Genomic DNA, 15486 nt, shown 5'->3' with positions numbered 1-15486 from the left:
GAAGAGTCCTTAAATTATGCTTGACCTCTGTGACTATGTAGCTATAATTTTATTTTTTTTTTAAATCCCAGTACGGTATACAATACAGGATTAGGGTTCCCTGTTAGTCTCCCTTCCAAGAAGGACCAGACCTGATCTAGCTTGAGTTCCAAGCCAAGACAGTGTTGGATAAGAGGGGCATCCACGAGGGTGTAGGTGTCAAAAAGTCAAGATGGTGGCTTCAATTGCATGGTTGCACCCACTCTCCTGATTATTTTGACCCCTCCCCTATGGACATCCCTGTTGGGCAAGTTTCCTTTTGCAAAATCCAAATGGATGTAAAGTAAACCAGGGATTCTTCATAATAGCAGTAATTGACAATAATGTTATGTGCAGCATGGTTATATTAGTCTAACTTCTGTAGCGGGAGGGAAATCCTCTAGCCTCACTTAAGTAAGTAGACTCAGATTTGCTCACACATTTCTAGTCTAGATTGTTTTTATCAGTCTGAGCAAGGATTGAAACTCCCTTGCATATTTGTACAGGTGATTCAACTCTCTGTCTGCTCTTCCCCACCCTATTGTTCCCTGGAAAGCTTTTGGAAAGAGAAACCCATAAAACATGTCCATGTTATTTTTGTAGTAAGCATCAGGGGAATTTTTCTAATATCTTATCTGGAGCTCTGTGCCTAAGTTCATCCCAAGGACAGGTTGGGTTTCTCCCAGTAATATTTCAAAGCTAGAGTTTTTGGTGACACTTCAGCTGGATGGCTAGCTGTAGGCTAAACTGAGAAGTTGATGAATGAATGAAACTCTGGAAAAAAGGCAGTTGCAAACCACTTCTGATTTGTTCCCATAAAAGCTACGTGAACATGTTCATTAAGTCACCAGGACTTAAACTCAACTTCAAGGAGATGTTTCCTTTATGTCGCTGAATCAGAGTAGTTCACAGGATAGAGTTAAAGCAAGATCACCTCTGTTTAATTATGGATGGGAGACCACCATCTTCCCAAGGCTGAAGATTAGATTGGGATGTTGAAAAAGCACCCCAGAACATAGTTGTCTGGGGGTGACAAAATGTCCATTGTGCCATCATGATGCAAACCCCATGACTCACATACTTACATCTGACATCAGGATACAAGACTTGTCTGAAGCCACAATGCATACTCCTCCATCTTTTTCATCACTGTGGTCACCAGGAGCCAAACTTGCTGGGTGATAACTCCTGATCTTCTTCTGAGTGGCACCTTTTCATACATTTCAAAAATGCGATCATAACCCCCTTGGTCATCTTTTCTGAAGGCTAAGCATACCCAGCTCTTTTGATCTCACTCCGTGGAGCTTCTGAAGGGCTTTCTAGATCCCTGAACTTCTTCACTGCCCATCTCTGAACCTGTGCTAATTTTTCTTGGTCCTTCTTAAAGAGTTGCGCCCAGACCTGGATTCAGGGTGGAATCCAACTAAAGCAGAATCAAGTGGAACAGTTTCTTCCCAAGATTGTTCTCAATGGTCTCCAAGACAGCCTTTTGCACCTCTGCAATTAAATGTATTCTATGTAGATGAAATTCTTGCCTGTCTGCCAAACTTGGGACAAAGGCTGCATCAGGCTGTACAAAACACACCCACTCACCCACTTCCTGCAATTCCTTCTCTTTCACAACATCCTGAAACCACCCTTTCTTAAAACATACACCCACAACCCCTCTCGTATTAGCAGGCTGATGAAAACTGACCCCCCCCCCAATCGCTTCTGTACTATTAATTAAAAGGTTGGTGAAATCTTGCCTCTTTCTTGCCAAGCCTTTGATGAATTGGTGGTGTTGCTGGGTTGGGTTTCCAGATTTGGTTGTGTAGTAGGTGTTTTTTTTTTTGTTTTTAATTGCAGAAAAAGTCTGATTTTTTTTAAAGGTGAATTATTTTATTACCGTCGTAAAGACATGGATAGCTCAGATGTGATTAAAAAAATAACCTTTGGCAAACTGGTGCCCTCTTAAAGGTTGGGGTCACAACCGTCATTTTCCCGTGCCAGCATGACTCTTGGGCCAGGTAGCTAGGAAGATGGCTTGGGGAAGGGTGGAATCACTGAAGATGTATTGATTACTGAAAAGGTCAGTAACTTTCCTTGTGTAAATGGCTTGCGCAGTTTTCTTGGCAAAAAATATAGAAGTGGTTTTCCATTGTCTTTTCCCATGAATCCCTGGTCTAGCCTAAATGTCTGGATTTCCCTGGTGGGCTCCCAGCCAAGCACTAACCATCAGACCCTCTTCCTTCCTCTTTCCCTCCCTCCCTCCCTTTCTTGTCTTGCTCTTCCTTCCTTCCTTCCTTCCTTCCTTCCTTCCTTCCTTCCTTCCTTCCTTCCTTCCTTCCTTCCTTCCTTCCTTCCTTCCTCCCTCCCTCCCTTCCTTCCTTCCTTCCTTCCTTCTCCCTCCCTCCCTCCCTCCCTCCCCGCTCCCCTGCCCTCCCCCTCCCCCAAATTTAAAAAATGCCTGACTTCCAGCAATACTAGGTACTTTACACCATCCAAAGGCAGAACAATTAAGTCAAGGAAAAAAGAGGTGCCCTTCCAGAAGAGAAACCATACCCAATATCTAAACAAACCCAGATCTATTCTAGTCCATTCTAGTCCCAGGCCTGGGAGAATAACCAGTTTTTCCATGCCTTCCAAAACTTCATTGGGGTAGGGGAGCCCTATGGATCCGGGGAGGGGGAGATACCATTCCAGAGGGCAGACACTGCAACAAAGATGTAGCCTTCTAGGTCCCAATAGATGACGTCGTTTGGTCGAGTCGAGGCATCCCCACTCAGCCTGCCCTTGATGCCAGCCAGACTCCGCAGCGCTGCACCAGGAAGACATAAGCTGAGAACAACAACGGCTCTGGAAAGCAAAGGTTGGAGGGCAGGAGTCTTCTTGTAAATGCAAAGGAAGCTACAGCCTGACTCCTGCCTTTGAGAGCGTTCCAGGTTCCTCTCTAAGTTTCCTCCCCTAAATTCTCCAGCTGACAGATAAACAAAGTTAGATGGCACAAAAGTCTGGCTGGCATCAAGGGAATCCAGGGAGGAAATGATCTCCGGATAAGGGGCCATCTGATGAAACCGGAGACCCGCGATGGTGCTCCTGTTTGCTAAGGTTGCATCTGTAGCTTGTGGACCATGTGCTTTTCTAACAGTAAATCAATTTGGGATTCGGGGGTGTCCCCAGGGTGTGGTCGAAAAAGTCAAGATGGCGGGCATGATGGTGAGAAGGAAGTTCCTGAAGGGTAGAGTTTTTTTACCACATCCTGCGGACACCCATTGGGATGGATCATAGTTGGATTATGGTGATCCTGAAGCAGGTTTAAGAGAGTTGTCTTGGTCTTCACTAATTCCACTGTATTTTATTGTGTTTTCTTTTTGATGTACTTGGCAGGGTCCTGACCTGTAATAAAGACATTCATTGCTTCATAAACTGGTTTTAAGTGGAACTCTACTTCTGTCTTGGCAGCACCACGGAGGTGGTCTGTCTTTGCTCTTTTCTGGAATAGTTCTTCAACTTCCCAGTCCACCCAACTGACCTGCGATTTCCTAGTGGACTCCCATCCAAATCCTCCCCAAGTCCAGCCTTGCTTTCGCTTTTTCAGGATCAGCCAAAGTTGGGGAGGTGATGTTAGCTGCTTTTTTTTAATGGATTACCTTCCCAACCCCAACCCCTTCCTTGTTTTTCCCTGGTGATGTTGCATCCCCTGGTTTGGGGCCTAATTCTGGGGATTATCTGCTTCCTGTGCCTTTTGCCCCCTTTCGGGGCGGCTGGGGCAACGTTGAATGCCCTCTACCTTTGCTGAATGTGCCTGCTGACTTCTGAACCGTTGGCTGATCGCTGGAAGAGAGGTTGCTGTGCGGCCCTCGGCTCCTGACTGCTCAGTGGAAAGAATTCCCTCAGCCTTTCTTGGCTTCCAGGGGAAATGTGTATTTTGAAATTAATATTTCAGGCATCCTTTTTTTTTTTTTCTTTTGGCAGGGCAGGCTCGCAAGCAGTCGGTGGTTTCTCTTTTGGCTTCCTCCCTATCCTTCTAAGGCTCCCCTTGCTCCCTTAATATGAAAGCAAGTGTATCTAATTCCTCCTCTTTCCCTCTTGAAAAGCTTGGAAGAATTTCAGAGCCCTGCAGAGCCGCCCAGCTCATGCAGCCCGGGCAGGCCTGGGGCTGAGGGTGCCCCTCCCCGACTGGGGCAGGAGGAGGGGGGCCCATCAGCCTGCCAAACGTTGGGAAGGAGGGCAGCTGCCCCTTTTCCCATCTCCCTTCGGTTCTCCCGCCCCTTGATGGTGTGCTGGAATTCCAGTTGCAAGCTGTTCGCGGCCGGTCTGCCCAGCCCGCAGTCTTGGTCAATTTATTCGTGCCCTGTGAAATTCTGCACCAGCGACACAGAGATTTGCTTGAGTAATTTACCAAACTCTGCTGTGTCTGTGGGGATGTCTGTGTGTGTGTGTGTGTGTGTGTGTGTGTGTGTGTGTGTGTGAGGAAGGAAGGAAGGAAGGAAGGAAGGAAGGAAGGAAGGAAGGAAGGAAGGAAGGAAGGAAGGAAGGAAGGAAGGAAGGAAGGAAGGAAGGAGAGGGAGGAAGGAGAGAAGGAAGGAAGGAAGGAAGGAAGGAAGGAAGGAAGGAAGGAAGGAAGGAAGGAAGGAAGGAAGGAGAGGAGAGGGAGGGAGGGAGGGAGGGAGGGAGGGAGAGAAGGAAGGGAGGGAGGAGAGAGGGGGAGGGAAGGAGAGGGAGGGAAGGAGGGAGGGAGGAGAGAAGGAAGGAAGGAAGGAAGAGAAGAGAAGAGAGAGAAGGGATGGAGGGAGGAAAAGAAGAAAGGAGAGAAGAAAGAGAGAGAGAGAGAGAGAAGGAAGGAAGGAGGAAGGAGGAAGGGAGGGAAGGCAGGCAGGGAAGGGAAGGGAGGGGGAAGGAAGGAAGGAAGGAAGGAAGGAAGGAAGGAAGGAAGGAAGGAAGGAAGGAAGGAAGGAAGGAAGGAAGGAAGGAGAAAGACAGACATGACTTGATCTCAGATTAAAGTGCTTAGATCATTAATCCTCAATATCACTGCACTGCGTTCTGGATATGTTGGACTACAGCTCTTAGAATCCCCTGAAAGCTGCCACACTGCTATATATGATGGGCATCATCCAAAATTTCCACTGGCCTGTGCTTAGCAGGGATGCCTGTTGGGTTCTGACAACATGGTAACCCTGTGTTAACAAAATACAAGGGCTACGGTAGGGTAATAAATTAGGCCTGTTTGAACTGACCGTGCTGTAGCGTGACCTGCTGCTGGTTCGCACCACATGCTAAGATACAGGCTGCAGGTTGATCCCAAGGAGAGAAGGAAGTTGCTAGTTAGAGAAGCAAAGCAGAACAGGGAGGTCCAAAAAGTCCAGATGGTGATGATGACTATGTGATCAAAGCTGCCACCTTGACATTTTTTGACACCACCACCCTGGAGATGCTTCTGCTTGACCCATAAACTACCCAACCATATTTTAGCCCATAGCTTGTTGCTCAAATCCAGAGTGATGCTTAATTCCAGATAAAGTCTATGGCTGCTGAGGTGGGAGCATAAGACTATTAAATTCTGGTTTTATATTAACCAGTTGCCCTACTGATAAGCCCCCATTTGTTCCTGGCTAATGAAGCAAATTCAAGAGTGGTGGTGGGGAACAAGTTAAGGTCTCTGTAGCTTTTTCTTCCCATGGAGCATTACTACTCAACGTTAAAGGGAGAGTCCTGGCTGTTCTGCTAATCAATGGCCTTGTCTTCCTGTCCTATTGGAGGAGAGCTGTGTAGTCTATGGTGGCAAAAAATCAGAAGTAACCTGAGAGCCCCTTTTCTGACACATTTTATTCAAAGGCATCCGTTTTCATGAATGTATGCCTTTGAATAAAATGTGTTAGTTGGAAAAGATGCAACCAGATTCCTCTGATCTTCTTCCCTCCCTATGTCCTTGATGGAGAAGAGGAGCATTTCCCAAATCATCAATGCTTTTGCCATGGAGAAAAAGAGCCCTCCAAGAGACCGACAATTTCTTTTTGGAAATACAAGGGTTGAAGGTCTGTCTCATGCTGGTAATTCGGCAGATTCTGTGCAATTAATTTGTACTGATTTATCAGACCACTGTCTCACCTTTCTTGCCAGGAGCTGTGGAATATCCTGTTATCTAACCTTTCTCCTCTCGTAACCAGTTTGCTGGTTACTTTGAACTTGAAGCTTCATGGTATAGATGCAACTGTAAGATGGCCATAGATGTTATGACCAGGGCCCATCAGATGTATGAAGCGTTAACCCTATGAGATTTGGGTATTTTATTTATTTATTTATTCTTATTTTATTTATCAAATTTGTCACTGCCTATCTCATTGAAATGACTCTGGGCAGTTTAGAGTAGAGATAAAATTCATAGAAATATAATAAAGAAGTCCTAATAATAATTGTATAAATAATAAATGTGTATGAGTGCGGTCCAGTCATCCTGTGGTCCAGTCATATGTATAGTCACATGTTCTCAGATAAAGAGCTATCCTTCCTGGGCTGCAACACTCAGGAAAACCTCTAGAGGGTGGCATTCTCTATGTCCCTTTGCTGCCCTCTAGTGGTCAGGTAGCATTTTGCAGCCCAGGTATGGTAGCCCTACAGGCACAATGAAGAGAAGCCATGAGATCAAAGGGAAGCGCACACTGGATTTTGATTGGCACAAGCTGATTTAGGTAAAGCAACCCTTCAAAAACCAGTGTTGATGACTTAATGCAAACATCTTGATGTGGGGAAGCTGTTTAACACAAGACACCCCTACTCTTGATTTGGGCAGCGGAGGCCAGAAAGGAAATTTTTCAAAGGTTGTTGTTCAATTTTGTGGCAGAATTCAGAAACTGGGTCAATCAGGAGGCTCTTTGGAGCATTGTGAAGAAGTTGGACCTTTATTTATCTATGATCCAAGACCAATCATGAAAAATACAGCAAATACAGCAGATAAAACACATATTTATATTTTACACATGTGTAAGATAGGGCTGAAACAATTCATAACACAAAGAGTTATGAAGACAGTTTCTCTAAGCATAGCTATTGATAAAAATTTGGCGACCTTCATAGAGGCATCCAAAAATTGGTCTCAAAGAAGGAGAATGGCCACCTCATGGTCATAAAAGGAACCAAGTTTTCTAACAACAGGTAGTATAAGGTCCATTATCACTGTGTATGAAGTGGGTGTTTTAGTAATGTCTGTGATATGGGTTCGACCTCCGTATCTGAGCATACACAAGTGCAATCAGAGAGGCCAATATATCTGCCGATTGTCACCTGAATGGGTATTGCATTGACTCAGGCCCAGAAGAAAAATGTCTGGTGTGGAGCAGATAAAATATTTTTAAAATATTCAGGGACAGTCCAAACGGGAGGGGAGGTTGCACGAAAACCAAGATGAGAAACACTCGCTCTGTCAAATTGGGGGTGTTGGTCCCAAATCCTTTCAGAGCACTTCTATTGGAATAGTTTGGGGCAAAATGCCTCCTTGCAAATAAAGTAATGGGACTGAGAAAAGGTAGGCAGAATCATATTTATTTGCAACCGATTCCTTGCTTTCTCCTGGAATGACTCAGACCCATCAATAACTTGGTGGGCTAGCTAGGCTAATATGTTTGAGATGACGGGTGGGTTGGGCACACATTTCCTAACAGCGTCCCATTTATTTTATATTTTATTTTACACTTTTTTATTTTTATGGCAAAAAGCCTGCTAGTTCTTCCTTCAATTTATTTCCTTTTATGAGCCTAAGGCCAGAATTGCTGCCTGCCCCAGACTACAAACCAGAGCACCATAGCTGCAAACCTTCTCCGCTTCAGCTTCCAGGCCTTCTCCTGTCATCCTCCTCTTGCATTTGTAATTCTTGCTGGCTCCTCCGCTAAAGGACAAGCACTTCCAAGAAACCCGGCGGGAGAGGCAGCCAGGCGGGAAATTGCTTGATTAACATCCCTTTCAGAGCTTAAACTCTTGCCCTGGCTTTGCAATGGGTGGGAACAAGCCCTGGTCCTTTGAGACAATGGTGGCCCAGTGGGGTTGGCTCAGTCCTGCTGGGTTCACACCTTCCCCCTCGGCCTTTGATGTAGGAGGCAAGATTTCCAAGCTACCAGCTTTCCCACCGAGCGCATTAGGAGCTAATTAAACCTTTGAATTTTCACCCGGCATGTGGCAGGAACATACTATCCCTGAGAAGAGAAGGACGCATCTGAAGTTTGGGTAGAACTGAAAGCAGGAGGGCCGGGAAGGAAAGGAAAGAGCCCCTCCCCCCAGAAAAAGAAAGGAGGGGAGATATAAAGGAAGAAGACCTTGGTCTCTGGATAGCAAAGGGAGCAGAGGGCACCTCTGACTAGGGCAAATGCAGAAAATAATTCCTTGAGGCCAAATCCAGTGGCATTGCTCTTATCTACTACTTTTTTTTCAAATGCTGATTCCACAGAGTGAAGTTCATTCCATGGCTTTTTGCTCTCAGCCTTGCCGTCGCAGGTGACCTCTTCCTCCACCATCTTTCATTTCAAACATTTGCAAGTGTTTAGCCTTATCTTCCTTGAGTCCACACTCCTCTCCTCAATCCAGCCTTCTCACGTCCCCTGGGCACCTCCCTCTCCCCCTCTCGCCAGCCCCGGAGAACTGACTCTGTTTCCAACACTCCCTTTGCTTTCCCTTTAGAGAGAAGCTGTTTTCGGTGACTTCAGAAGACCGTGGGGCAGGATGGACTCCTTAGCTGGTATGTGCTTGCTCCTGACTCTCTGTAGGCTTGACTTCTCCCAGGGCGTTAACCCCTTTGCCATGCAGCAGATTCCACCGGATCCTTGCTACGACGAGAAAGGGGCGCCCCGCCGTTGCATCCCAGAGTTTGTCAACGCCGCCTTTGGAAAGGACGTTCAGGCCTCCAGCACGTGCGGGAAGCCAGCCACCCGCCACTGTGATTCTTCAGACCCCCGCAGAGCTCACCCAGCATCCTATCTCACTGACCTCAACACCGCGGCCAATATGACTTGCTGGCGTTCAGAGACTTTGCACCACTCACCCCAGAACGTCAGCCTCACGCTGTCCCTGGCCAAGAAGTTCGAGGTCATCTACGTCAGCCTACAGTTCTGCTCGCCCCGTCCAGAATCAGCTGCTGTTTTCAAGTCCATGGATTATGGCAAAAGCTGGGTGCCTTATCAATACTATTCCTCCCAATGCCGGAAGATCTATGGGAAGCCCAACAAGGCCACAGTGACCAAACAGAATGAACAGGAGGCGCTGTGTACGGATGGCCATACTGACCTCTACCCGTTGACCGGAGGACTTATCGCCTTCAGCACTCTGGACGGGCGTCCTTCAGCGCAAGATTTTGACAACAGCCCTGTTCTTCAGGACTGGGTGACAGCCACTGATATTCGAGTCATTTTCAGCCGTCCTCATCATTTCCGGGAACTAGGGGGTCGGGACCATGAGGATGAGGATGGTGGGGGAAGCTCATCTTCGTATTACTATGCAGTGGGGGAATTCCAGGTTGGAGGACGCTGCAAATGCAATGGACATGCCTCACGCTGTGTGAAGGACAAGGAGGGCAAGCTGGTGTGCGACTGCAAGCACAACACCGAAGGGCCGGAGTGTGACCGCTGCAAACCTTTCCATTATGATCGTCCTTGGCAGAGGGCCACAGCCAGGGAGGCCAATGAATGTTTAGGTAAGAGTATTTTCCTCCCATTCCTCTTTCTCAGCCTTCTGTTCATCTGGTAGCGCATGGTTTTATCCATTCGGGATGATTCGCTTTCCTGGAAAACAGAGATGTCTGTGATGCATGTAAAAAAGTGTGGGGCTTTGATCCCGTGGTTGTGGCCACCATCTTGAATTTTTTTTTATGCTCCTGCAGACACCTCTGTTGGAAAACCATTGGGAAAACTGATAGGGAGGGAAGGCCAAATATTGTGGGAAAGTAAGATGTCAGCTGCCAAAAACACATTCATTAATGAATGAATGCTGTGCCTCCAAGTTGGTGTTCACTCGTGGGGACTGCCCGGGCAAGTCTCTGCCGTTTTCTTGGCAACATGTTACAGATGTCTAAATGTCGGCTGGAGATGTGGAACGTGGGCTGGGACACGCACAGTGTTTGAAGTTAACTTCCTGGCTGGCTGTGTTCATCTGACACATTGAACCCAACCCCTGCGTTCACCCAACTTATTTATTTATTGTATTAATTTATTTTTCATTGATATATGCCGTCCTTCTCACTATATCATTTTCTGGGACTGTGAAAACACAGAAGCCGAAAGTCACCCCAAGGTCTGGCTTCACCCAATGGGCTACATCTGATTAAAAATCACACCGAGGTTTAACCCAGTTTGGGTTACCACATTGGGGAGATATTGCTGCCAATTGTCTAACTGTTCTGGTTTAATCGTATTTCAAAAACGCAACCAATAGAAGAGGCTGTTTTTTATGCTGAGATGATGGTTCATCTTAATAGTAGGTGTGTTCCTCTCCCGTAAAAATGCAATTTGCCAGGTATTGCCCCCAAACAGATCTGAACAGTAAAAAAAGGGCAAGCTTAAAATAAAAGTGGGAGGAGAACAGATAAAATGAAAAATCATTCTCTTCAGAAAGAAGATGTTGCTTCTGCTCTTCAGGGCAAAAGCCGGTGGGTTGGAAAAGGAAGGTTTGGCAAAGGAGGAAAAAAAGTCTGAGAAGAGGCAAGAAAACCTTCTCCAAAAAAAAAAAAAAGGACAATTAAGTCCTTTTGAGAAAAAGATGAGATGACTGTTACTCTACCCGGCTTTCTCCCTCTTGCAAGCTCCTTAATGATCTCTAACCTCCTCACCTCCCTCGATCTCATTGGTTGGATGCTGTGATGTCACAGAATGACCCAACGGGCTGAACAGGAAGATGAATGGGACAGTAAGGTCAATGACTTACTTTCTTAATTCTTACATAATTCTATTCAAATAAGCTACCCGGGCCTTGCCTGTTGACATCACCTCTGCTCTCAGCAAACTACCCAGATCAAAAACTGGTTCAGCTGGAAACGTAGGGCAGGCTGGATGTAATCTAACCCCAAACCAGAAGCAAGAGAAAAGTAAGGTATGTTTTAGCACAGATCTGTATTCACGTGAGGTTATTGAGTTAACCCTTTGTCTGAATTCACCCGGTACATTCAATCATAATCGAACAGGCTGTGTTATACGCACACACACAAGCCAACCAAGATCAACACTAACCTAAAGTTTGGATGTAACGTGAACGCGTTGATGAGATCTTTAGTTGACCTGGGTATTGTGGGAATGCAGCCCTGCTTCCTGAGCATGATGCTATCCAGCCAAGCTCCCATCTGGGGGAGATTTCTCTTGAGCATCCTTTGCTAGATTTGGGGTGTGGATGGGGAGTCCACCCTTTGGCAGATGGAGAGAAGCAGGAATGCCAGCCAAGGATTGGGGAGAGGGGAGGGAGGGAGGCAGTGACCCTTTAAGACATCCCCAAGGAGGGCACAAAAGCAGCTTAGCTGAGCCTGCCGTGTGAAACTTTCTCCTCTCGGCCCCATCTCCTCCTCTCCCCTCTCGCAGGCTTTGTGCTGCTGTGTGTGAAAGGGTTGCTACACCACACACGTCCAAAGAGGCTTAGCGGCTGAAAGCCGGATTAGCTCCCGAGGCATTCCCCTCTGTGTCTTTCAGCTGGGACATCTTCCCGGCCAGCAGGAACAGGCACAGCAATTAGGAGCAATTAAAAGGTGTCCCCCCCACCACCGCCACCCTTCCTGTCCCATGGCAGGATGCTTTGCTGTCTGTAGCCAGACACTCACCCTGGGCACGCTCTACAGAGCCAGAACAAGGCCCTTCAAAGGGCCCACTTAAAGTTGGGAGCGTCTCTGCTGGCAAGGTAAGGTGAGTCAAACGGTGCCAGGCCAAGAGTAGAAGGCCAGGCTAGGATTCATCCACACATACTGCTTGCCCCAGCATGTGGATCGTCACTAACCGTTTCTTGAGGGCAGGAATGCCCGCCGTTGTCCTCAACTGCCCCAGCCCCTGCTCAAATTCCTCTCCCCCTGTCTGTTCTTGCTTCATGGCAAAAGAAGAGTTTTCCAACTTCTGCAGAATAAACAGGTCTATCAAGGAAGAAGCCACCCCTTATCTCTGTGGACTTGATGATGTGCAAAACCCAAATTCATCCACAACCTAGGTGTCAGAAGTATCTTCCATAGCCCGTGGATCCCTAATATAGGTATCAGGTCTGGATGGTGTCTGTGCTTTGATGTTTTGGTGCATTCTTGAGGGCTCTTTTGATAGCTCTGAGATTTGATCAGGATATCAGTATAATCTGCTCCCTTCCTGGGTGAGGAAGGAGGGAGGGAGGGAGGGAGGGAGGGAGGGAGGGAGGAAGGGTTAAAAAGAGATTGGTCTGCCCACTTTGGCATTACTGTGCCCAGTATTGACTGTATCCATCACCAGCATGTTCAAGTTCAGCTAAGCCATGATGTGACCTCATCCTAGTTCATTGAACAAGCCACAACTGACTGGATTCCCACTTCATGCAACATGCTAAGCCACTGTCAAACTACTTTATGACTTAGAACAATGTGGGAACCCAGCCAACACAGAACACATGTGAGGGAATAGCTAATTTCATTCCGGGAAGTAAGCTATGTTTTAAAATTATGATCTGTTGAATAAACTATGATGTTTTTGTTTAGACGTAATGCTAAACTATAAACTATTGCTTATGAGCCACAGTAGCCACACATCAAGCCCAAAACAACCATATGATGGCTTATTTACATTTGAACTCAGAGGCTATATTTGCTTAACACCCTCAGTCTGGTTACAGAATTAACTCATTTTCTAGGTTCACACTATACACTAAAACATAAACTCAGCTGGGCTCACCAGTATGTTAAGACACCCACAGGAAAAACCTAACCAAGATAACACCAACCAAGCCTACCCCTTGTATGACTGCCTTTACTAAATCTTTAGCTGACCTAGGTCAACGTTTGGGGGAATGTAGCAAAGAGAACCTTTCGGACACATACTTATACATAGTCTCTCAGTTCATTCATTGTTAGTCTGAAACAAATGTTGGCCTCGGGAAACTGTAGCCTAGATGTAACCCTTCCGTGGTGACCATCCACAGCTGAAGAGCACCCTCAACACCCTCTCCACCAGATGACAGAACACAGGAGCTCCATCTGCAGACCCATTTGGGCATCAGATGCCTTTGCCCCAAAGGTACCTTGAGAACGTGGGGACAGTGGCCTCACACATGGGTGGTTCAGTATTTGGAATACTCCGAATGGATTCATCCTTTCCACTTGAGGAAGTCAAACAATTTACTCCTGGAATTGCCACACTCTCCAATATTGCCACCCCCCTGTAGAATGATAAATTAATGTATGCAACCTGCCCCCATTAATAAAGGGAACGAATTCCCTGGGGTTACAGTTGAGCAACTGGTACATATGCTACTTACCGAAATATATGCAACTTTCACCATGCTTTCTGGACTTAGTGTTCCTTTCATCAGCATTACTGGTGGGTAGGTCATCTTCTGAGAACCAGTTTGGTGTAGAGGTTAAGGCATCAGGCTAGAAACTGGGAGACGGTGAGTTCTAGTCCCACCTTAGGTACAAAACCAGCTGGGGGACCTTGAGCCAGTCACTGCCTCTCGGCCCTAGGAAGGAGGCAATGGCAAACCACTTCTGAGATCTTGCCAAGAAAACTGCAGGGACTTGTCCAGGCAGTCACCAGGAGTCGACACTGACTCAAAGGTGCACACACACACACATACACACACAAAAGTCATATTTCCTTTTCTCTTACCAGCTCCCAAACATTTTCCATTCAGAAAGCTAGGGATTTGAAATAGCAGATTAAAATACTGAACTTCATGGACATGTCCACAGACAATCCACAAACTATGGACCTGTTGCAGCCTGCCACCACTCAACAGCTGGTAGGGAAAAACCTACCTAACGCATTGCTGCTATGATGGGTGGACAATTTCGAAAAATCCATGATTTAGCCATCTTTCAAAACTGGGGGCTTGCAGAGGCAAAGCCAGACCGAATTTTGGTGGCACTCCCCCTTGGCCAAGGCAAGCGTGGTCAGTGACCTCTTCAAAGATGCTTGTGACCCTGGAGGAGGGAGATCGTGACCTACAGTTTGAGAACCCCCCATTAACTCTCTTTCCTCAGGCCATCGATTCAATGAATGACCTGCCGTGGAGAAAAAACAAAGGAAACAGTAAAGTAGTGAGGCTGGTTAATTCCAAACTAGAGGTTGCATTCTCACAGTTTGGTTAAGATTAAGGTTTGGTTAGGTTGGATCGGGTTAAGTTGTTTTTCATTCGGTTGGTTTCTGGGTGCCTTTGAGCCAGTCTTCACGCCTGGCAATCCCTTAGATGAGTCCCTGCTGTTTTCTTGACAAGATTTTGGAAGTGGTTTGCCATTGTCTGCTTCCCAAGGCTGAGAGAGAGTGACTGGCCTAAAGTCACCCAGCTGGCTTCGTATGGGACTAGAACTCTGGTCTCCTGGTTTGTAGCCTGGTGCCTTAACCACTATACCAAATTTGCTCTAGATTAAGCTTGGATAGTTTTAATCTTGGTAAATGGGGCAGGGGTAGACACCTTTGGGTGTCCTGCCAACTTAGTCCATTGGTCGTTTCTGGTTCAGTGTCTTGTAAGAATCCCATAAAATGGGCCAATTCAACAACCAAGTTACACACCTGTGAACATGCCCTCCCGGGGTCTGTGTTCTCCTAGGCCTCTCAGAGACCAAAAAAGCCCCTGAATATCCATCTTTGGCCTGGATTGCCCCCATCTTGCATCTGAACTCCATTTTGAATTTAATTCACATTTTTTAAAAAAACTACTTTCAAAATGATTTTGCTGAAGAAACAAATCCGACAGCAGATTCTGAAGTGGGCAGGCATGGCCCCACGGTGTCACTTGTCATCCTGTGCTGATTCATGACTTGGTAGCACGGCACCGTCCCTGGCTGAGCGTGTATTGCCTCACACTCTGTGCAGGATTTGGGGACAATAAGCCTTGGATTTAGCATTTTATATTGATATGAAATTTGCAGTCTATGTTCGGAAGAGAATGCATTTCTTTCCTGTGGCTTGCCTGCAGACAAGCTGCATTGCTTCCTTCACCTCTGTGCAGGAATGTGAAAAATGTAGGCATCTATATAAATAAGCATCATGCATATGCTGGTCTTTGACCGTAATAAAGATTTGGTTGATTGAGGAGAATGCAATTGGGTGCAAGGCTATCGCCCTTCCTATTGTGTCTTTGTCACACCCACAGCCTTTTGGTTTATGTCTGAATTGGAATAATTGTATGGGGAAAGTTGCAAAAGACTGAGAGATGGGGGTCTGCTCTATCCTGCTTTCTCCCTTCATTGGGTCTCCAGGGGAACTCCATGACTCATGACAGGGCAGTGATGGGACCCTCGGAGCCAAACGCAGCTTCTCTTCTCTCTTTGGGAAGGAGACCAGATTGGGCTTT

General features: G+C 46.6%; 1 protein-coding gene across 1 annotated transcript in view; it reads left to right on the top strand.

Moving 5' to 3' along the window:
• NTN3 (netrin 3) overlaps positions 1-15486 on the top strand; it is a 121616-nt gene that overhangs the window by 24547 nt on the left and 81583 nt on the right. Inside the window, exon 2 of the mRNA XM_088148161.1 lies at positions 8671-9679. Coding sequence (XP_088004287.1) covers positions 8713-9679 — 967 coding nt within the window. The 5' untranslated portion in view covers positions 8671-8712. The remainder of the gene's footprint in view (positions 1-8670; positions 9680-15486) is intronic.

The sequence above is a fragment of the Python bivittatus genome, unplaced genomic scaffold, assembly GCF_059951505.1.
Source record: "Python bivittatus isolate LINGU-HERP-01145 unplaced genomic scaffold, Pbiv_v1 ctg000560_np1212, whole genome shotgun sequence".
Lineage (NCBI taxonomy): Eukaryota > Metazoa > Chordata > Lepidosauria > Squamata > Pythonidae > Python > Python bivittatus.
Note: the sequence above shows the minus strand (reverse complement) of the source record. Positions and strands in the feature narration are given on the sequence as shown.